Source organism: Scleropages formosus, chromosome 15 (assembly GCF_900964775.1).
Source record: "Scleropages formosus chromosome 15, fSclFor1.1, whole genome shotgun sequence".
NCBI classification, from domain to species: Eukaryota; Metazoa; Chordata; class Actinopteri; order Osteoglossiformes; family Osteoglossidae; genus Scleropages; species Scleropages formosus.
The window spans coordinates 16,234,349-16,258,017 of NC_041820.1; the positions used below are offsets into that span (position 1 = coordinate 16,234,349).

The 23,669-nt window shown below is 41.0% G+C and overlaps 1 protein-coding gene across 13 annotated transcripts in view; it reads left to right on the forward strand.

Moving 5' to 3' along the window:
- nrxn3a (neurexin 3a) overlaps positions 1–23,669 on the forward strand; it is a 223,762-nt gene that overhangs the window by 51,904 nt on the left and 148,189 nt on the right. For all 13 annotated transcript variants that reach the window (XR_001964926.2, XM_018727532.2, XM_018727531.2 and 10 more), the window contains 2 exons: positions 17,833–18,134; positions 20,508–20,669. Coding sequence is in view for 12 of the 13 variants with exons in the window: in XM_018727532.2 (XP_018583048.1) it covers positions 17,833–18,134; positions 20,508–20,669 (464 nt within the window). In the remaining variant the exon portion in view is untranslated. The remainder of the gene's footprint in view (positions 1–17,832; positions 18,135–20,507; positions 20,670–23,669) is intronic.

Consider the following 23,669-nt stretch of genomic DNA (forward strand, 5'->3'; position numbering starts at 1 on the left):
TAGAAATTCCCACGCATAAAATATCCATAAGCAAATGTGCAAAGATTCTCGGTTATGGCTACAATGTGGTGGAATGACCTCCCCCTCTCACTCAGAACTGCTGAAGCTCTCTCTACATTTAAGAAAGGTCTTAAAATTCACCTCTTTGGGACTCACTTCTCGCCTAATCTCTTAAGTACTTCTAATGTGTAAATGTTCATGCTCTGATGAGAACCCACCATCCTGCCTGCTGAGGGAGTAAATAAAAATTGGTGGGAGGGTATCGGGATTTGTCTATCCTGTGTTTTATGCACCTACTCGATCGATGAACCTCGGTGCAGCAAGTGGTAGGTAACGAACTAGGTTTGCTTGAGACTTTCATGTCAGCAGTTATGTCTCCTTCTCTTAATGTAATGCATAAATTGTACTTTTGCTGAGATGTTCTGCTAAATGAATGAATGTAAATGATGAGATCATAACTGTTTGATAATGGACAAACTTTCAGTCAGCTACTTGTGTAAGGTAAATCTTTAATAAAAAAAGGAATGTGATTAAGAATTATTTGGATAAAACTTTATGCAGCTACTTGTGTGATGTATATTGGTTCATAGGGTGCAATGTGACAGATTAATTGTGCTTTAGAATCACATGTCTGCATCCACATCTCTTCTTCTGCTGATGTAATGCATTGATTGTATTTCTCTCTGAGATATATGTTGCTCTGGAGGAAAGCATCTTCTAAATTAATAAATATAAATATAAATGTCTAGAGCTTTATGTAGTATTTGTAACATAGTTACATACATACATACATACATCATCATCATGTCTTATGTAAAGTTGCTGGGTTTTTTTTTTTTTTCCCTGTTTGCAATACACTATAAATATATGCACATTTTGTGTAAAATGTTCTTATCTTCTCTGCTAGTACATTTTGGATTTGTTTCTAGAACATTTGATATTAGCTTGTCAAACAGGATGTGTTTAGATGAAGAAAAGTAGCATTGTTAAGTTTCCACAGTATATAGAACATTCAAGTAAGTACGTAGTATTTTAGTACTGTATTTCAATACCACATTAAAGTGTAAGCCTTTTGAAAATATGTGCCTATCAAATACTATAATGAATTCTCTTATCCAGATGTAGAATTTCTTTGAAATACCACACTGGGACACCAAATCCACTTTGAAACAAAGCCCGTGAGCTCAGCCTTGTTGGTTTTCATTGTGCTTTATTGGTAATTGTAAAGTCTGAAATATGGAAAACGTTTATAGTTCCCTTAGGTGCTGATAAAGCTGTTATATTTTTGGCTTAGTAAGTTTTGATGTTTCAGTAAAACAGTTAAATATACCTGCACATTTTTCCATCATACAGTGCTTTGAAAAGGTTGGGACCTTTTTCACTTACTCACTTCCATTAACTGCTTGTCCTTAGGGTTGTGGTGGTCTGGAGTTTATTCTTGAATCACTTGGCACTGGACTAAGAGGGTTATACCCTGGACAGGACACAGGTCCACTGCAAATAGCAACACACATACGTTCACACACTATGAGCAATTTAACTTATTGCCAAAATCACCCGAGACGCATGTCTCACGGACTGTGGCAGGAAGCTCATGCAGATTCGCGAAGAACATGCATACTTCACAAACTAAACTTGATTCAAACCTATGCCTGAATAGCCCAAGTGCTGCAAGGCAGCAGTACTACATGCTGCACCAGTATGCCACCTTGCGTTTTTCCAGTGTGTGTTAATTTTTTCTAGCATTTTGACATTGCGTTTCATGAGATGTTTTTTTCAGTTTTGTAACATCCTTAATGTAGGAAACGACGGCGTGCCATTACAGGCGTGAAAAGTTATCCCTTTCTGTAATGAATTACAGTCAGTCGTTTGGACACAATCAGGACTGGTTTATTAAATTGAGAAAACCGAGATTCAGAGAGGCACATCATGGCATCCTCAAAGGAAAGTTCTGAATACCTGCAGAGAAAGGTTGCTGAAACACATCAGTTTGCATATGGTCACATGGCCATTTCTAAGGATCAGTTGAACCATGACCAGAGACATACTCATCAAATGGAGAAATTCTGAAATCTTTGGTCGTCAATCTACCTAGAAGGTCAAAGAGAACTGCAGAGCAACATCCAAGACACCATAATCTTCTCACCTCGAATCAAAACCGTGTTCATGACACTGCAATAAGAGAGACATTGTGCTAAAATGGGATACATAGAGCGTCGTGAGGTCCAAACCACTCTGCATTAAAAGGAATATAAAGGCTTGTTCTACATTTTTGGGGGGGGGACACACCTGATGTCTTTTGTGATTTCAGGAAGAATTTTTTGTTGACAGATGACTCAGAAGTAGAACTGTTTCAATGACTGGGACCCCATTACTTCTGGAAAAAGCCAAATACAGCATTTCAGATTAAGAACCTTCTGCCAACGGTGAAGCATAGTGGTGAACATTTGATGGGCTGAGGATGTTTTGCAGACACACAACATGGGCAACTTGCTATCAGCAAAGGAACCATAAATTCCTTTTTGCACCAGAAAACTCTAAAGGAGGATGTCAGGCAGTTGATCCATGAGTTCAAGCTGAAGCTCAGCTGGGTCATGCAACAAGACAATGATCATAAATATACAAGGAAAAAGTCCTGACCCGAATCCAATTGAGATGCTGTGGCAAGACCTAAAGAAGAGCTGTTCAGGTACACAACAGGGTATTTACTGTAAGATAATCTTTTCACTATGATTGCACATTTCTTGGGCTTTCATACCAAGGAATTGACATAAAGACAATACTAGTATTACTTTTTTCTCTCTCGGGCTCCATTTATATACTACTAGAACGAACAGGATTGGATTAAATGTAATGTGAAAAAGCTGTGAAAACAGACAGAATTGAAAAAGGGGCAATACTTTTTCCACAGCACTGTCAAGGTTGTTCCTTACTTCCGCTTTAGCATTCATTCATGTGAGTATGCAAATCCAGAAGTTAAGGACATTCTGCTTAAGGATACAGTATGTGTAGTGTCAGCAGGAGTGACTGACTGGGCAACTGGATTCTATGTAGGAACATTGTTACTTCATAAATCTTTGCGATAGATTTTGATACATCCTTATTTTCCTTTTGGAATAATCTTTGTACCTTAATCTGATATTTTTAGGAAAAAAGATTGATATGGGTTGTCCTAATTTCTGATTATTGCAATGTTTATCAAAATGTTTATTACTGCTATTTTTAGACACTTTTAATGTGCTGAAAATAAAAATGTCTTTTTCTACAGTATTAATTCCCAAAAACTGTCATTTTCAGGCAACTGAAATAAGCATCGACTGCTTTATCATGCTTTAATTCACTGTAGTGCATGACAAGTGCACGTCAGTCTGAGTATGGAAGAGCGGGGGCAGACTTTGTCGATGCATCCTTGGCTTCAGGAAGCCGAATAACCATTTTTTCTTTGGGAAAACTTTGTCCAGAGGCCAAGAATGTGAACAACATGAGCCTTTCCCCCTGAGAGAGGAGGCCTGCATCCAGATTGTACATGACCTTCTTGAGCCTGAGGGCTGCTGTAGCCTTTTGAAGAATATTTACATGGAGAAAAACAAGGCGGAAGGCCAACCTGGTGCTGCAGTTCTAGACACCTGCTTCAGTGACTAGCAGATTCAGTGAGGGTTTCATATGGGTTTACTCAAAGCGGGAATTCATGTTCTAGACTGAGCATGTTGTCATGAACATAGATATATATTGTGGGTTCTAGTGAAGGGGGTATACATTTCATTGTATTTGCCTGGGGTGCCTTGCGGCAGACTGGCGTCCCGTCCTGGGTGTGCCCCCTCCCCTTCTGGCCTTACGCCCTGTGTTGCTCCGGTTCCCTGCGACCCCGTATGGGACAAGTCCTGTTTTTGCATTCAGAATGTGGATGGGGATGTCCTGTTAGGTTAGAGCTGTTTGACTGGTTGCGTAGCAGTTAGCGCTACTGCCTTTGCATCGAAAGGTCCCAGGTTTGATCCCTGCCTCCAGCAGTAGCAATTGTACTTGAGCAAGGTGCTTTCCCTAAATTGCTCCAGTAAAATTACCCAGCTGTATAAATGGACGAATAATTGTAAGCTTGTAATCATTGTAAATTGCTTTGGAGAAAAGCATCAGCTAAATGTAAACAGGGCATGGTATAGAGAACGACTTGTGACTCCTCTGCTGTTCAGCACAAGGATCCTCTCTCACCCAGGGCTCAAAGAGACAAAATTTCTGTGAGCTCCCATCACACCCTTTTTGCCTTGGGCTATAACTGGATGTTTGCCTTCCTATGTCACAGACATTAGGAGTTGGTTTCTCTTCCTTTGGCTGTGCAGCACAAAACAAATGGCAGACAGGGTCAATGGACACCCCTTATTGGTGCTTACTCTCATGCAGTACTGTTGGAATGCTACACCTTTTAAATGGTCCTTTGGGTATCTTGGATTCTGTGCTTTTATTCTAATTTGTAATAAACTTTCCCTTAAACATTGAACTCTGCGAATAAGCAGGGATTTGAATCTATGCTCTAGATTTTCCAGTGTGGTAGTTTTGTGATGGGTCAGTTGTCTGTGACAAATGTATATCCTTACACATTTCTCATGTTGCCAAGTCAGCTGAATGTGTCATTTCCTCATTTGTCTTACTAATTATCTTGCTGTTGAAAGATGTTCTCTGTGCATGTTGGTATGGAAGTATTTGGAGCTGCTCTTTGACTCAGTGTACTCCAAGTACAGTAGCAAAAGGGAAATCCTAGCTAGTTTTGTTTACCGCCCTGTGGTCTTACTTCGAGAAGGCATAGTTTGTGGGATGACAACTGATCTTTTTTAGCATTGTGATACATCTTATTGCTGTCATTTTCGTCTCCTGTCATATCCACTTAAATATTTAATCTTGACACTAATAAGGGCTAAATTGATGTTGAGATGATCAAGAATGTGTTTAATTCTGCTTGTTTGATGTGATAAATGTATCTCAAATATTTCTTCTTTTGTTACATTCTTACTGTCTTATTTGCTCCACACAGGCTTTATCAGAGTTCTATCCTCAACACAGCAGCAGTTATCCCTTTTCACAAATCATATCTGAAATATTCATCTGAAAGGTCAATGGATTCATTAAATTTTAAATACAACAAGCAACATTAAATTGAGGCCTGTCCAAACTGAACAATAATGCTAAATATGATTGGCAGTAGGGATTTTGGGTTTTTGCTGTTTAGACCTGAGTACACACTTTTTTTAGGTCTATGTGCAGTGAGTGAGTTTTAAATTACTGTGCAGAATGGAGTTTTAGGATGTTTCATTGCACTGGTGTGGCATATATAAGTGACACATTGTTTTCTCCAAAGTGTTAGCCTGATGAAAGCAGACAATGTTATCTGTGGGTTTTTATTTAGTCTGAAAATGCAATGTGATTTCTGGGTCATGGCTAATATACCAAAATTTAAAATTCATTTATTATTTGTCAGCCCTTGGAGAAAAGAAAAGAAAAAAACGTGATGCATCTGGGCAAACACAATACTAAATATTACTGGGTGCAGGAAGCAACTGCAAAGCCCTCTCACTGCAGCATGCAGCTGCTCTTTCTGTTTTTTTATTGTTGGAGAAAATAACAGCAATTCAAGTGTTTAATAATTCATTAACATTTAAAAATAACAATATCTTCATTGCTATTTGAGGTGTTTGTATTCAGAAGAACCAAATTTAAGAGCATCCTGACTTAGTAGCCTTTTATGAGTATTATTTTTTTATGCTACTATAGCCATGCATTTTTTTTTCCCTCTTTATCTCCCAATTAAGTAGCATCAAACTTGTGTGTTGCCCTCAGCAAGACAGTCACTCAAGTTTGCCAGGAGGTAGAGTGCAGCTTAGAAGTGTTCCGCTGATTCATATCCCTGTCCTCATGCACATGATGTAAGCAGCAAGTGGAGAAACAGCACTTCTGTCAGTGCTGGTGGCCAGCACCTCTCAAACCCCTGTGAGACTGATGTGGACTGTGTGCAGTGTGTACAGTGCAGGATCCCCCTCAATTATCCCACCCTTGGCAGTGGAAGTAAGATGATTTTTTTTTTTTTTTTTTTCTTGTTGTTCTTCTGAAATTGGTTCGGGTCAGATTCAAACACATTGGCTTTTTCTGCACGTAAGAAATGCTCCTTGGCATAGTGAGCCAAAAGCATCCATTCCTTGTTCGGAGCACTATTTGCAGCTGCAGGTTCAAAATCCAGGTACTTGCAGTTGTACAACAGTTCTGTTAATCATAGGGTGGTTGTTATACTGAAAAACAAATAATGTGTCTATGTCACTCTATCTTGAAATTTGGAAACGAATTGGTAGACAATACTGGTATATCATACCAGAGGAAAAACAGAGGAACTGATGGAACATTGTAGTAATATGAAAACAAGCCATGGTCATCTCTCAGTCACTGTAGACTGCTTGTTTTATTTTTACTTTTAGCTTAAATGGTTTCTCAAATGTTTTGCTCATTGTGTAGTGAAGGTGCAAAATGCAAATTCAGGTGAGCAAATAAATGTGGAGGTGTTGCTGCCTTGAAATGCCTGTCTTATCAGGTTCAAGTGGAAAATGATGTGCCATCCTTGCTGCCCTCAGCCATCATGTCTCCACGGCAACGGTAGGCAGCTGAAAAATGGCATCTACACATAGATGCCCCTTCATTAAATATCAACATAGCCACTGACAGCGGAGATAATGGCCAATAATGCAGTATTATGTTCCGGGTAAATGAAATGCTCCTGGGACTAGCTGTCATGCTTCAGGGAGTCCCGTTTGCTGGGGAAGGGGAGATTATTTACTGCATTCCCTCTGAATAAACCCTCCATGTTGCAGAAACATAGCAGGGTTGGGGGAAGGCTATGCTATTATATCTACCTTTTTGCATCAGCTATGTTGAAGTGAACTGTATGCTCATGCTATTTTGGAGCTGGGATTTAGAATGAATTGTAAATTTTACAATTTTTATTACACACACCTTGCAGTGTACCTGAATGCAGCTTCAGACACCCTCGCTCAGGCAACCAATCCAGGTTTGATCAGATCGAAGCCTACGTCTGACTAGCGCTCCGTTGAACCCACGGCTCATCTCTTCTGATCCACAGCCATCTAGATGCCCTCTCTGCACCTCAGTAACAGCTTTAATGGCTTTCTTCCTCTGCGTGTGACATCCAGTTACGCTCGGTTACTAAGCACATGCATTTTGTGTGTTGCTGAAACATTTCCAACTAAACCAGTCTACCCTGCATACACTTAGTAATCAAGCTAACCTACTGGGGCTACCTAGCTTTTCTTTTATTTCTATCCCAGTACACTGTAGGCCATATACAATTACTTTTCTACAAAGCCTCTGCAACCTACCTTGGGCATGTACCTTTCCTTATATCTTTTCCTTATACCTTTACCTCGTACTTTACCTTCTTACTTTCATTGACCTCTTCCATGCGTTCTTCCTGTTGAGCTGTAAGCGCCAACTAAACATGACTTGTTTAGAAGCTTGAGACAACAGGATGGGGTCTGATAGCTGTCTCTGGTGGTGGCCAGAAATCTAAGTTACCTCTTTCATTATCACTGAGAAATGCTGTGGCTTATCTTACTAAGCTTGCAGGTTCTACTATATGCTATCCCCACACCACTAGATTGTGCCACAGTTCTGAACACCTGCTCATAGTGGCAGTGACAGTGGCCTTCATTTAGTGGTCTTGTACAGCTGTTAAGGATGTTTTCCAATGTTGCTTTCTTTAAACGTAATGGACACAATGAAGAATCAGCTTTTCTTCAGCTCTACACGTTGGGTAAACTAGGCAGCACTTCATAAACTGCCTGGATGAAGAACTTTCTATGTTAAGGCTCTGCTCTCCTAAGCTTTTTCTGAAGAGAGCTTACATTCAAGCACCTGTTCTCACCTAGTCCATGCTCTCTGCTGGTGTATCCCTATCATCCTAAGCACCTCTTCTACCTCTTTAGAGGTGTAGACCTGTTTCTGAATTGGCTTTGTCATACACTTCTCTCAAGGGCTTTCTCTGTTTATTTAGACTTTCATAAGCAAGAAAAAGAACTTGCTGCAAGATTTTGTAGTGATATACCCACCCATGCTTTAAACTGACATGAATATCCTGTCCATTACAGCTAAACAAACCTCCAACTGACCTTAAGTTGCCTGAATAACTAGCTACAGATGTCCCTAATGCTGCTGTCAAACAACTTCATTTTTATTTTGACTTCCCTACAATGTATGGAATCAGTGTACTTCCTATTTTGAAACTCATTGCAATGCTTTCATTTTCTCAGCACTAGCAACCTGGCTTTGATGACTTGAAACCCCTGTTATTCCATTCACTCATCCTATTCTTTGAAGTCCCTGCAAAATCTGCCTACATCCTGGGGTGGATGCTGTTGTCACTGTCAAGTTATCCATGAAGTCTCTGATTGGTCCTTGCCAGACAGTTGACATAGTGTATGGATCTCTATTCTCAAGCATATTCATGGTCACAGCAAATAATAGTTCTGGAATAGTTCATCCAGTAATAATCCCATTCTCCAGTCTCTGTCACTGGAATGGCACCCCTCCTGCTGTGACCCTCATGCTGAAATAACTATTGTAATCCAGAATGAGATCTTTGATCTTGCTCAGGATGTGGTACTGCACTGATTGTCATCTCCACCAGCTTGTGTGGTATTGAGCTCATAGGCATTTGTGAGATCTAACCATAGCATTGCTTAGACTTTTTTGTCACAACACCACTATGCGTTCTTGGTGAGGAATGTGATTAGATGCTGAACAAAGGACATTAAGTAAAACAGTAAGTCTGAATAGATTAATAGATAGAATTCTCCTGTTTAGGGATCCACACCCTTTCAGTATACCTTCACTCCTGTGCCATTGTACCTCCAGATCTCCTTTAGCATTCTCCAGAGGATGGAGGCTGTGTAAGAGCTTTGGGCAATGCTTACATACCTTGTAGGATACTTCACTTCATCCTGGGCCTAAGCATACTCTTATCTTACTGTGTCTTGCACCTCATTCTCGTTTTTTTTTTTTTTTTCCCCCTCATGCAAGGTAGTCAGTGCATTGCCCCATCTCCTGTTCTCTGCTAAGATTGTTTTGTGTGCTTTTGAGGTAGTTGTGAATTCCTCCTTGGAGCAGAACTACTAAACTGCCTACTACATTTCTGCCCCAGCAGTCTCCTAGTGAACTTAAATGGATGTGTTAGGAAATCTGCATGCTTTCTGGTCCTTTCTTTCCTCTTTCTCCTGTGTCACTCTGCCCTCTGCATAGAAAGGAATTTATTCCAAGGATGCATCTTATCTCTGCTAGTGCAGCTCTTTTCTGCTATCTTGCTGTCCTAAAATGCCACCGTAATAGCAGCAGTTCTCACCTGATGCCGTGGGTTAAATGTCCCCGGATGTCCTTGGTACATCCTGACACAAGTGCCTTCTCCTCTGTGCCACACATCTCTGCTGCTAAACTCAAGACAATGGTTGTCATAGTCTGAAGCCTCTTACTCGCATTATCATTTGCGGTTGTATCTCAAGCATCTTATCTGGGTCTTCATAATGTTACCTTTTATTGGTTTGGGGCCACCTTATCAAGCATCTTTCTGCTGTTGTGCTTATGGATCAGGCTTGTGCCACATTGAGGTTCCTAGCACTACGGGCTGCCACTTGCCCTGGCCTCTCCTTCGTCTCTCCAGAAGTGATCCCTGCGTCGTATGGCACCTGCTGTAGCTGCAGGCATTTTATCTTGTCTGGTGGGTCTTCAGCTCTTCAGCTCTCATGACATCTTACAAAGCAGAATTTGGCATAACGTGTTATATTTCATATGTATGCATTTTGTGAAACGAATGAAATGGCATACTTTGTGAAAATTATGAATTTTTATATAAATATATAGTGTAATTTAATTTTATGGCCATAGGGGCTCAAAAGATCATTTTTAACCTGTGAAAAATTTGTGTGTGCCAGGGAAAGATTAAATATCATAACACAGCTTTTATTTGTAATATCAAAGGTGCAATAGAACAGAGAGAACTTAAGTTATGTAAGTGGAAAGGAGCAGAGGAATCTCAAAAAGGGCACAGCTGACTGTAAGGTTTCATCAGGTCCTTGTTCAGACCTTCTCACTGCAAACAGCTTCTAATGGCTGTTTTTGCAGATATAATTATTCTTTAAAGGACATCTCCCAATACAGGAGAAGAGGCTAAAAGGTTATGTTTCATTTTTAAGGCCTGGTTGTAGAAACAGTTGCTTAATGTTTCTGAGCCGGACTCACTGACATGCTGGAAAGTTGTTTACCTTTTTCAGTAAATTAATAATTGCTGTCTTGTTGGAGTATTTTTCCCTACATCCCAGCTCATGGTCTTTGTAGAGTGTTCCTGCCATTGGGTTCCTGGTGGGATATCACTTTTTGAATTGCATCTAATGCATATGACAAAAAAGCAGATGCTTTGCTTGTGTCTTTGGATAACAGAGTAGGCTGTTTTACATTTTACACAATGGAAGAAAATGAGTGTCCATGTGCCTCTGAATTAAATGTGAAAACCAGGCGATGAAACTCTCCCATCTAGTCACTCACAGCTTGCGTTTAATAAATTTGTACAATTAGCTAAACATGAAGACAATTGCAGAAGGAGCAGGCTTGCTTCATTGAAGCTCCACATGCACCGCTGCAAGAGATCTACAAGTCCCACGGCCTGCAGGAAGCTGCTAGTATCATGCCTTGTTTGGTCCTGGCCCTGGTCACGGACCCCCACTCTCTTGATGTTATATCTATAATTATTTCAAATTATTTTCAAATAGAATAAATGATTTGTCAAAGGTTTAGGAACTACAGTAGATAAGTAGAACAAAAATCTCCCAATTTCAGTTTAAATGGCCTCATGTGCTACATTGTATGCAAGGACAATTTTTAACCGTTACTTTTACAACTGGAGCCGCGAAACACTGATAGCAGTCAGAATTGAGTTTTTGGTCCTCAGTAATCCTGTTGTCTCACACCTTGAGGGAGGTGTAGGATTCTGAGGGGAAATGACCACTAAGTGAATCAATACACAAAATGAGACTGAATCCAACCTCACCCAGGCCAAAGTGGCAAACCTGTTTCATACTCACTTCTGTTCAGTGTGTGTCTGCTTTGCTAGCAGGAAGGAACTCTAGATTAACACTCTTCCTTTCCCCGCAACAAATATTTGCATTAAAGTTAACTTTCAGAAAGGTTTCTTGGAATGAGTAGAATGGTTGGGTATTTAATCATTTCTGCACACTTCCCAGTGGCTCTGTCCCCTGTTCCCTTTCGTGCTGCTACCTGTAATAGAATATATAAACGAATTAATGGAATGCCACTAATGCCAGAGATCAAAAGAGCCTGAAAATTTAAATTAGCTAGCTATGAAATTGCTTCCTCTGGATTGTAAAAGAAAAGCTTATAGTGACCTGCAGCTTTTGGAAAAAGGAATAACAATTTCTTTGAAATGGATGAGAGTCCAAAACCGTAAATGCTCTTTGTTCCAAGAAAGAGGTGCTCTTTTCGAGGAGACTGACTTGAGTCCTACTCGTTTCATCAAATCCATCAAATGTTTCATCAAATGATTTATCCAGTGTTGAAGGCGGAGTCTGAGTGAGTCGTGCCCAAATGAGCAGGTGTACTGTTTTATAGAATTACACTTGTGTGTCTTTGCATGCTGTCATTTTGTTTTTCTGCTGACAGTGAAGAGCAGTTCACATACGCCGCTTCAGGTTGTACTAGTGCAAATATTTCAGCCGTGCATAATGTCCTGATTTGTTTGGCTATATTCTGCGCTTCACTGTAGCTACCATTTACATAATAATCCAAATACGTAAAATAAAAATGCATGATATCAGTGAGTGTTGGCCACCTCTTAAATCACCAATAATAGGGCTACACTAATGGCAGTGACTTTTTCAGATGAGTGTAAACCTGGATGGACCGTGCCTTAAAGGTGCTTCTTCACCTGTATTCTCTGTCTTTCAGCATGTTTGTTGTGGAAAAACCTGCAGATGGTGAACTGTGTGGAACCCCTGAGAGCTATCATACTTCACGTATGCATACATAATTCCCCATGCTGGCCGAGTGGGGTTGACTTCTCTTTTCCAGTACTGTATAGCGAGAGCGAGGCAAGCGACTCCATCCACCATTACAGCACAGTGTTTGTACTATGCTTACAGCAGTTCTCTTCTCTATGACCTTCCCCTTTTCTCTTACCTCCTAAAATTTCAATAATTAAACGGCTGCCTTTCTAAATTAATCACCCAGCCAAATTTAAAAGCAATTTATTTTGTAAGTATTTGTTTTCCAAGCAAATGAGCCATGCACCTTGTGAATTAACCATATGGGCTGTAAATTAAATATGATCTTTTTAATTAACTGTTTAGAAATTTCCCAGAGATCCGATTACAGAAACTGCTTCATTCAGGTATAGAGAAGCATACATGTAAGGCCGACTGAGAACGGCCAATTACTCTATCTAATTGCAGCTGTGAGCACTTTATTGATAATGTAATGTGCGTTGAAGCAATCTAAAGAATGTAGTGGCAGGGTCGCTACAGAACACTTGCTTTACTTGTACAAATGTCTCACTGATATTTAACGAAAGTTTTACCAGTGGGGTGAGTAATGGAAAAGTAACACAGGTTTTGACGAATTTGCTTTGTGGTTGTGTTTTAATAAGTGGTAATATATGTACAGTACATGCAGCTGAGCGCAGTGTAAGAATAAACAGAAGCTCTACTGCTGTTATTTAAGCGACTAATGTGAGTTTGCATTATAGAGTGGGGCCCGGCAGGTCAAGGACGAAGTACCAGCCTCCTGCTTTGTGCTTTGCGCATTGCCAGGGGAGAGGCATGTCGCGTCGAGCAGGCGGGTACCCCAGCCTGTAAAAATAATCACCTGCGTTTTCACTGCTCCCAGGGGGAAGTATAGGTTAATTTCCCACAAGCTGTCCGTCGGGTACGGTGGTGTGGAGCGCGAGCTGGGGAGGGGAGGGCGTGCGAGAGAGGCGGAAAGCTAATGGTGGCTGCCGAAAGCTGCAGAAGGGAGGAGCGAAGCACTGGAGCAGAACGAGAACTGCGGCAGCCTCTCCTCAGCTGCAAGGGCGCGCCGTGTGTTCCCAGCATGCACCACTCTCCCAGCAGCCCCTCCTCCTTGTCCCTTCTAAAACCTTTGGAACAATGCAGCATATTCAGGGCTAGACGTTACATCAGTTTCCTCTGGTATGTTTTTTTTTTTTTAAAGGTGATTTTCTGACAGTCCCACAAATCCAGTCGCCTTAGCGTTAGATGAGCCTCTGCTGTTTATACCTGAGGACACGGGTGTGACCTGACAGCCTCTCGTCCTTTTCTGCATACTGGGACTGCGAGGGCAGTCATTGTATGATTAAGGATTCTGGAGATGGTGGGCCACGTTTGCCAAACCACAGGATACATTGTGCTGCTAGTGTTTCTGGTGGCAATGCTAGCGATCCTCCATGCTTGGGGAAGCGGTGTGTGTGTGTGTGTGTGTGTGTGTGTGTGTGTGTGTGTGTGTGTGTGTGTGTGTGTGTGTGTGTGTGTGTGTGTGTGTGTGTGTGTGTGTGCGCGCGCGCGAGCACACGCACAACCTTATGTGTTCGGGGTTATTGCAATGCTTTTCTGTACTACACATTCCCTCATTTAATAGTTCAAACTAGTAGAGTGGGGAATTTAGACCACTCAGTTATAACATTACACCAAATAATGTACAGTTCACATATATGGTGGAGTTACAGTTGTGTGTATTGAATGGTTGTCATGGCGAGTAAAGCTAAAAAACCTCATCATCTTTGAGGCTGAGTTTGCACAAGACAAGAACAATGCATACAATAATAAACGTTTCCAAAAACATAGTGGGAGTCACTCCTTTTCAGTCTTTTACACTTATTGTCAGTCTTTTATGTTGACTTTCTTATTTAGACTGCCAGAGTGTCGCAGCCTTGATATGGGACATTTTCACTGCTGATGACCTTTGCTCTTGCAACAGCTTCTTCCTAAAATGAAGGGAATTTATTGGTCCCGTAACTTCCTCATTCGTTGTCTTGCTGCTGCTGACACTTTTACGAATGAACCCTGCCATAACTTATCTGCAGTCATCTATCACTGTGTAAATTATAAGGAAAAGGCATTAGAAGGCCATTAAAATTATGGCTTGATAAGAATCGCTCTGCCCGTGCTCATTTGAGTAATAAAGATTTTTTTATTAAGATTTCAAATTTTAGCACAATTGCTCTTTTTCTTACTCCAGCTCCTTTTCCCCTCTCTGTCTATTTTTTCCATCACTGAAGCAATCACATCCTTTAGCTTCCCCAGGGCTTTTCATTAAAAACGAACACCGATAAGGCTTGTTTAGCACTGTGCTCTGGTATGAGAATGCTGGGACGTGTGCCGCTGTGAGCAAATGTTTTGTTCTCTCGGCTGTGTGGGGGCAAGAGCAGAATGAAGAGTTTGCGATTAGCCAGTAAACTGAAGGCAGATGCGGGAAATGGCTGTAGCCTTTGTCTGCATTGTACATATCTCTTATCTCAGCCCCGTCACCTGAGAGACGCTTACTGTCCTTGCTGGTCCAACTTGGCTAATGAAACACAGATGGAGCCGGAAGGTGCCTTCGCTTTCGTTCACGCTGCTCCCACCCAGCCGAACCAAGCTGGTGACACATAGCAAAACGTGTTATGGCTAAGTTTCCTTTACTGGTTTTATAACAAGTGATTACAAAAATGTGTTTTTCCGGCTGTTTTTACCTTTCGGTGTGTTCCCATCATTTATGCCCAAAATGTTAACCAACCCAAACACTGTTACAGAAAGGGACATCACATAGGGCAAAAGTTCATCACACTAGCAAGTATGACCTCAGTAAGGAGCTGTAATATTCAACAGGTTGTGAGAAACTACAATTCTGGAAATCTGTCTTTCAGTGTAAGTCTTTAGTAAAGGCAGTTTTCAAGTATGATCATCTTTTCTGTGTTTTTGTGGGTTAAATTTAGTTGGAAGTACTTACAGGTAATGTAAGTAATAAATTTAAACCAAAGTCAGCACAAGGGTGCTTTTCTGTATGGAGTGTCTGTGGCTTGTAAATCTTTCATCTGCAGCAGGGCAGGTATTTTGGGGATGTTATATTCAGATTTGCTAGTTTCAAGAGAAGTTCTGATAGAGGTAAGGGCCAAAAATAAGTCAGTGTACTGAGAATTTATTATGATTGGGTACAGTAGGCGTGCGTGACGAATAGTGATGGCTGCATTTTTTTCCATTGAATAATTGTGGCCCACTATTTCATCAAAGTTCATGTTAGTAGATGCTCTGTTTTTGAATATATTTAATAAGGTGGACTGCAATGGACCCAGTGCCCCATGCAGGGCATACCTCTCCTAGTTTAGTGCCCAGTGATTCCAAGATAGGCCTCGGACTGCTGTGACCCTGACGTGTAAAGTGTTTAACGTCAGTGAGTGAGTAATAAGGTGCAAATTGGGTTCCTTGTCCGTAAAGTGAACGCCAGATACACAGGTATTTATGGCTAGAATTTAAAAAATATTTTTGTGTATTTATATTTGTACACACCACACTTGACCATTCACTCTTCTGTCTCTATGACACATTTTTGCAGTTTGTGAAGCCGTCATATAAATCAGTGGTTTTCAAGAGTTATATGGAATGCTAGATGGCTTTTATATGATGAAACCTTACTTAACTATCAGGACCATTATAAATTATGCCAAATAATTTGATTTCCTAAATGGGGGGAGTCATTATTTTGGAGAAAAATGCATGGTAGCTAATCATGCAGGGAAGAGCCCATAAATATCAACACATCAAACTAGAACAGTTTGTAGTGTAGCTGGTAGTGTAGTGATTAGAGCTGTTGCCTTTGACCCCAGAGGTCACAGGTTTCAATCCACCCTTCACATGTAGTACCCTTGAGCAAGGTACTTGCCCTCAGTTGTTCCGGTTAAATTATGCAGCTGTATAAATGCGTAAATAATTATGAATAGCTGAACATCGTGATGGAGCATGCGGTGGCGCAGTGGGTTTGGCCGGGGCCTGCACTCCGGCGGGTCTGGGGTTCGAGCCCTGCTTGGGGTACCTTGCGATGAACTGGCGTCCTGTCCTGGGTGTGCCCCTCCCCCAGCCTTGCACTCTGTGTTGCTAGGTTGGGCTCCAGTTCGCTGTGACCCCACTTGGAACAAGTGGTTTCAGACTGTGTGTGAACATCGTGAGTCACTTTTGTAGAAAAGCTTTAGCTGAATGTAAAAACAGAATTTAAGAAGCTGTTGAATCATTTGGAAAAGTTTGTTAAAACACAGTCACATTTTTATGATTTTTTTAAAATGTATGATTGTGATTTCTCCCTCCTGATTTGCTTTTTAGCCAAAAGTATGGAGTATGATGCCCTATGTACACTGTCAGAAATCATTCAGTATACTTGGTACATCACTCTTTCGGAATTTGGGCTGGGTGGTTTTTGGTTTTAATTAACAAGGTGGCCCAGCGGATAGAGCTGATGCCTTATATCCTTGACTGCGGATTTGGGCTTGGGTTGGCTCTGAACCTAGGAGAAGCAGGTAGTGACAGTGAATTAAGTGAATTTCTTTTGCTGTTTCACTGTGTGGGTAATATCTGCTAAGGTATACTGATGCTTAGCAAAGCAGACCATGTTAAATTGCTGTGTTACTTGTTCATTTGTGGTTGTGGGAAATGGTTCCTTGGGGATGGAGGGATTATGTTTAGCTACAGCTGGACACACTGTCTTTGGCCCGTAACCCATACAGTGTCTGCAGCATGTGCATCCCAGCCCTTTGTGTAGAAAATACCCATGTGTCATTCTTCACTGGATATATGGCACCTTTCTCTTTTCTAATTGAGTGGGTTGGGTCTCATGAAGTATTAAGGATGGAGTTAATGGATCAAGTGGTGGAAACATCTGGTGGTGAAGGCATCAGAATCTGTAGTAAAAACAACATTGTGTTTAATGAATAATTGATAAAAGTAATATATGATGGGGTATCTGTGATGTTTTGGCTCTTTAACTGAGGACAGGTGTCTGGGATTGGATTAAAAGGACATCTGTTCTCTGTTCAGTCCCAAGTAGTAATTGTCTCTGGTTTGCTGTTCACTCAGGCTGTACCCCTCTGTGTCTAGAATGGTTTGATATACTGTAGTGGGTTATTATAAATGTTAAATAGCTATAAACTTTGAATGTGAGTTTAGATAGTGGTATCCGAGGGTGATTGTTTGTCTTTTAAATTGTTTTAAAAATGTTCACACTGGTAATAAACGGTGTGGGAGTACAGCGTGATGTGGATACATTTTTTTTTCCTCATTGTGTTTTGTTAATGGAAAAACAACTTTGAAGTCATACCAGATTGAGTATTTTTTTCATATGCTTGGTCAGCTAGCTGAAAATCTGCATTTTGAAGAAAGCTGTGCCGTAGCACTGGATTTGGTAAAATTGCTAAAAGTTTCATTTGAGTATTTCACCAAACCAATCAACATAAATATAAATAAACGGAGCTCTTAAGCATGGCCTGGTCTTTGTTTTTTTTTTTTTTTTTTTTCTTTTCTTTTCTTAAAGTTGTTTGCCCTTCTGCTTGGCACATCACTGTTGCCCCTCTGTGTCAAGGGACCTTGGGGCAGCAGCCTTGAAGTCAGTCTACCCAACTAGAGGTACTCATTCTTGATAGGTCTGTACATACGTGTACATTTCAATAGGTTATTGTGGAATTATTAATGAAGACATTCTGCCAGCTTTAGACACTTATTTCTCATTGAGTTAACTGAAAGCTATTTGTGTCTTTGTGTGCAGCCAGAGAAGAAAATGTGGCAACCTTCCGGGGTTCGGAGTACTTCTGTTACGACCTGTCGCAGAACCCAATCCAGAGCAGCAGTGATGAAATTACGCTCTCCTTCAAGACCTGGCAGCGCAATGGTCTCATCCTGCACACGGGCAAGTCAGCCGACTATGTCAACCTGGCCCTGAAGGACGGCGCTGTCTCCCTCGTCATCAACCTGGGTTCCGGGGCCTTTGAGGCCATTGTCGAGCCTGTCGACGGCAAATTCAACGACAACGCGTGGCATGATGTTAAAGTCACACGCAACCTGCGCCAGGTAATTTCAGGCAGGAGGCAGAAGGATATACATCACCTTCACACACAGAATATCAGAATGTGCTGCGCTAGGACCACTGACTTAGCTGTTTAATGAATGTCATTCCGGTTTTTCATTTGGTGGGTGCTTTTCTGTAAAGCAACAAGTTCATTTACACAACAACAAAAGTGCAAATATAGGCATACAGCCAGCAAAACTGTGCTGTAGTTAAATTGAACTTTAACTTGATCTTTATTTTCTATTTTTAAACTTCAAAAATGTTTTTTCATGTTTTTCTTTATTTTTACTGAAATCTTGTAATTTTGCTGTCATATGGTTTTCTCATTTTGCATTTTTTTTTTTTTGTTTCTTGCAACAGTATTTTTCTATTAAAAGAAAACAAGCTTTGTTTACTGTTAACCTATTTTTGTGTTAATTTTTATTTACCTTTTTACTTTCTAAAGAAGATACTTCTTTTAAAAGCTATCACTAGTTTGATGGTATTAGAAAGCACTCTTGCTCTGGATATTCTTCTCTCTCTCTGCATTATCGGTGAAGCAGGGTTGTTGACAGCATACCTTGATTGCTCTTTCTGATCCAAGGCTATCTTTTTCATCTGTCTTAAATGCACAAATACAGTAGATCTGCTCTGTCATGTTTTCATCTTTGGCAGATGGGAGGATATTTCTCCCAGAGAGCCTGAGGTCCAAGGCCATTGGCAGGCTGACATGCAGCATGGCCTCATGTGAGACTGGCTTCAAAGTGCTGTTAACCTTGTTAATGCTGATACACCTAGTTTGTTTGTAATGTGAAACAGTATACAGGTATATGAAACACACATACAGGTATATGAAAATGTCTTTTTTATTATACTTCATTTTCAACAACAGAAATAATTAGAAAACTATGGCTGGAATGATATTTTTTCTCTGTATGTAAAACTTCTCTCGGAAGGTACATTGCTTTGGATTCAAAATTTCAGTTTCAAGGAGGTTGCCATATAAGTATTTCTTGGTAGTACTTCTAAGGTTTTTGATAGTTTATATTTTCCCGCAATGAAATGCTCTAGATTGGTGGTTTTTAGCTGTAAGCTTTTAGATCTTGGTATTCCGTTCTTGCTCGCTTTCTTTCTCTGTCTTCTAAGACTAACACTATTCATTCATGCAATTTCTTTTACTAACTGTTACCTAACAAAACTAATGTACTAACACCCTAAGTCTTCACCATTGATTTTATTTTAGTTTATTTATTTATTTTAATTAACAAGTGTTATGTTCACTTTTAATTTCCTTTCTTCCCCCTTTTCCGCAAAGCAATCAGGCATTGGACACGCTATGGTAAACAAACTACATTGTCTGGTAGATATCATTCTTATTGTCTTTTTTTGGATTTGCCGTGTGCCCCTTCTCCCCTCCTTTTTCTTTGACTTTCATCATAGACGCCATTCTAAAGCAGTTAGGACGGGGGTTGGTATTTCTCGGCTTTCTTCACTTTTTAATTCGTCAGCTCCTCTTTCTTCTCCTGCCTTCAGATACCTTTTCTCCTCATCTTTAAACTACTTCTTCTCTTCGGAAGACTTCTAGGCCAGACCTCTGTTGGGTTTAGTGTTCGGGCAAAACCTTACTGTTTTTGGCCGTGACAGTGGGCCAACTGGCAGCAGATCCCCACAGACAGCCATCGGGCGGGAGCTGTGGGAGGTGTTTCAGCACACCTGGTGCATGGCATGTCTGTATGTCTTCCTCCCCCCATCATGTGCTCCATGTCTCCCCTTCCTACTAACATTTAACTGCCCTGGTCTCTGCCACACCTTTACTTCCATCTGTACTTATTGCATGCAAGTTCTTGCACCCCCAACTTCTAGGCCTTTCCCAGCAAGTCCTGCTCTGTGTGGGATGCCAGGCCTATGCATGCATCTGTTACTGTGGTTTGCTCAGTGTATTTCATGGCATCCTGCATCTTTCTTAATGGGTTAAACTTTTTTATTTTGGAAACAAGAACCGAACAGTCGAAACCAAATCATGGCTTGTACATCTGTTGCTCAGGACCTTTAATGCATGTCTGTCAGTGTTTAAACTTTCCTCAAATTAACCCAAACTGAAGCAGTTATAAACCATTTGTCCTTGGTTTCAACATTTACTAACCCTTCAAACCTAAATTTCCAAAAACAAAAAAGAACTCATTTTTTACTCTCATCAAAGATAAAGAAAATATAAACGTTCAATATTTTCTTTACCTGGTCCTCGAAACGTAGGAGCAGTCCCACGTGTCTATTCCAACTCAGTGATCCAGGTACTAGGACTGGGTCGAACAAAATGTGATCGAGAGACGTGGCAGAAGCCTGGGAATGTAGAGGGTCATGTGAGGGCATTGTGTCCTGCTGTTCCATCTGCACAGGTGACAATATCTGTGGACGGTATCCTCACCACGACCGGATACACACAGGAGGACTACACCATGCTCGGCTCTGATGATTTCTTCTATGTCGGAGGCAGCCCAAGCACAGCCGACCTGCCGGGATCTCCAGTCAGCAACAACTTTATGGGCTGCTTGAAGGAGGTGAGCTAGCTGCTAGCAGTTTTGCCCATTTTAAAATAGTTTGCTCATCTTAAAATGTTTGAAAGTAGGCTCCTAAATCAAGTGAAAGTTGAAGTTGGTAATAAATTAAAGTTCAGCTTTTATATGGAAGGACAGCGATACAAGTGTGTATGCAATATTTTGTAATTCCCAGGTGTCTTTAGACATTTATCTCTCACTTACATATTTTACTTTTTTCAGTTTCTAATACTTTAAGTGCTTGAGTTGCAAAGGCTCAGATGATATAGTGTATATTCAGAATTATAATGGCACAAAGTTACTGAAAAGCAGATTTTTTTTATACAAAAATTGTATAGTTTTTAAACCATTATTTAATCATTCATCCATTTATTCATACTTATTAATGCATGCTTGTCCACTTTGAAAGGAACACCAGTCCATCGGGAACGAACCTGAGCACTTGGAAGGAAGTGGCACAAACATGGCAAGAACATGTAAACTCCATGCAGAATGAGCCAGATTAAAACTCACATCCACAACTAGAACTCAGGAGCTGTGAGACACCAGCACTTCCCAGATAAGGCCAAATTTCACCCATGGTCTGGATTAGCATTTTACTCCTGCACTAGCAGCAGGGAGCACCGTAGGTTGTGCTGTTAAAAAAGTCACAGAACATTGGGCCAAGTGCGTGGGGAGTTTTTCATAGCATCAACAGACTAGGTGATTAAATGTGCCCCATGCCATCTCAACAATGCAGGAGTACAGGTGCTTGGCTGCTCGGTGACAGTGCACTTCTGTTAAGATGTGGCTAGGCTGGAGTGTCAGCTGTCTCTTCGTCGACTGGAGCTCCACCCTCTGTGATCTGAGCAGAAATGAGCGATGAGTGCACCCCCTTGTCTTTTCTTTTTCAGTAAATGTACCCAGGGGCAGTGTGAAGGATCCAGATAATCCTCCAGTGCCCTACTTCCTGCTCCTGTCTGGCTTTGTGTATACTACATGCATGCCCTAAGCATCTCCCCTCCATAGTTGCTTTCCTCGTGGCCTTTCTCCTGGTGCATGTTGTATGTCAGACTTCTGGACTCTTTTGGAGGGGCCAGACAGTCTCTCTTGGTGTTTCCACAAAAGAGCAGGAAGCCTGCAAGAATTACCAGATTGTTCTCCTCTTATCGTTAAATTATGTATGTTTTAACAGTGGCCGGCTTGTTCTTACTACTTATTCCTTTATCAAAGGTATTGAAGTCCCAGATGGCAAAATGTAGTGTTACACTTCCATGTGCTTTTGTGAGCAGACTCTGTCACATTATCATGTATGTTTGTGTGGCTATGGAATTTTTCATGCTACTGCCAAACAGTACAACATTAGTTTCATGCACAGTAGAACTTTCAAAGAAAGTCTTCCCATCCAGCGTTACCATCTCTTGTAAGGTGGATATTTTTCTATTACTACGTTCCCTGTATTTTTTTACGATGCCTGGAAAGTAATTGGCTTGTCGTGTATGTTATGTTAAACAGTCCTGGCACCCAGTCTCGTGTTTTTCCTCTGTATTTCCTTATGTGTATTTGATGGTGAGAAGCAGATAAATGTATTAAATTGCACTTGAGAAATGGGAAGGGCACCACCCTGTGGGTTCAGTTTAACATTACATATACCTCCAATCTGATTTGAGACATACTTCTGGTGTTCAGTTTGTGTGACCTTGCTAGACCAGGCATGACATGTGTGTTCTTATACTGTGCAATAAGTCCTTTAGCATGTTAATGTGCCAGTTGCTGAAGACACAGTCAGATGCTGTTTAAGCTAGCATTACCCAGCAGAAGTCAATTTTAATAACCAACTACAGTACATCACACAGGTTTTGAATTTATGCTTCCTGGAAATAAAGATGCTACATGCACAGCTCAGTGATTTGTTCACATTAACTTGCATTGGTGTTAATGTTTCTGTTTTTATTTTCAGTGGTTGGTGTAATTCATTGGATGACAACTATGTGTATTTCTCTGATACTACTTAAAACCTGACAGGTAGCCAGCTAGCTGTCTTCAGAATACATATTCTCTCAGTAAAATATTATTTGTTTTAAACATTTTTACTCTAGATGTGTGTTGTTATTGTAGAGAATGCTAGATACCCTGCTTAGAAACCATTGATACAATATCATATGTTGGGAGGTAACAAGCATAAGTTGTCATTCAGTTTCCATTTGGTTTCAGGAAACGAACCATTATTCTTGAGATGCATTCATTGTCTTTTTTCTTTCTATGTCGTAGTGAAAACAAGCCTTTAATATATTTTTAAAGACAGATGTTTTTTTTTTTTTTTCCAGATGTATTAAGTTGCCGAATGATGAAGTGTTTACCTCCTGAGCAGTGGATGGTGGCACACTTCAAAATGCGCATCACTGTGCGCTGTCATTTTAACAATTTCCTGCACATGCTAATAGCATGCTGATGGCACTCCTCATCCTTAGCTACAGTGTGGCTCCACCACTCATTTCCACAGCCTGACCTGTCTGGCCAGAGATGTCTGGGTGGAGCAGAGAGCTGTGGATGATTAATGGGCGTGTCATGGAGCTGTCTGTGAACCAGAGCATAGCTTGCCACAGGCTGGGTGCCTGGGGGGCAGTGATGGTCACACAAGCACAAACCTCCCCCTCTCAGAAGGATCGATTAGCCTATGTGTTTCCCCGCTGGTATGGGGACCGCCGAAGTGTGAAAGGAATATGCCGCTGTTTGCAGGGCAAGAAACTCTCTCCGGTGTGATGGGCACACAAGGTTGTACAGGGACATAATGTTGCCACACAGCCCATATCTCCTCCTGTACAGCCTTGGCCATGCTGTAAACTCCATCTTTTTGGGCCCTCTGTGTGGTCAGAGTGGACCTGCAGGAGCAAACAAGATCTCAGTGAAATGCTGTCCTCTCGTTCTTCTGCTCACATCCAGCAGTTAAAGCAGCGGGTATCACAAAGGCCATTTGTTGCTGACATGTGTTTCATGTGTTTTCCTTTTCCCCTAATGTGGGGT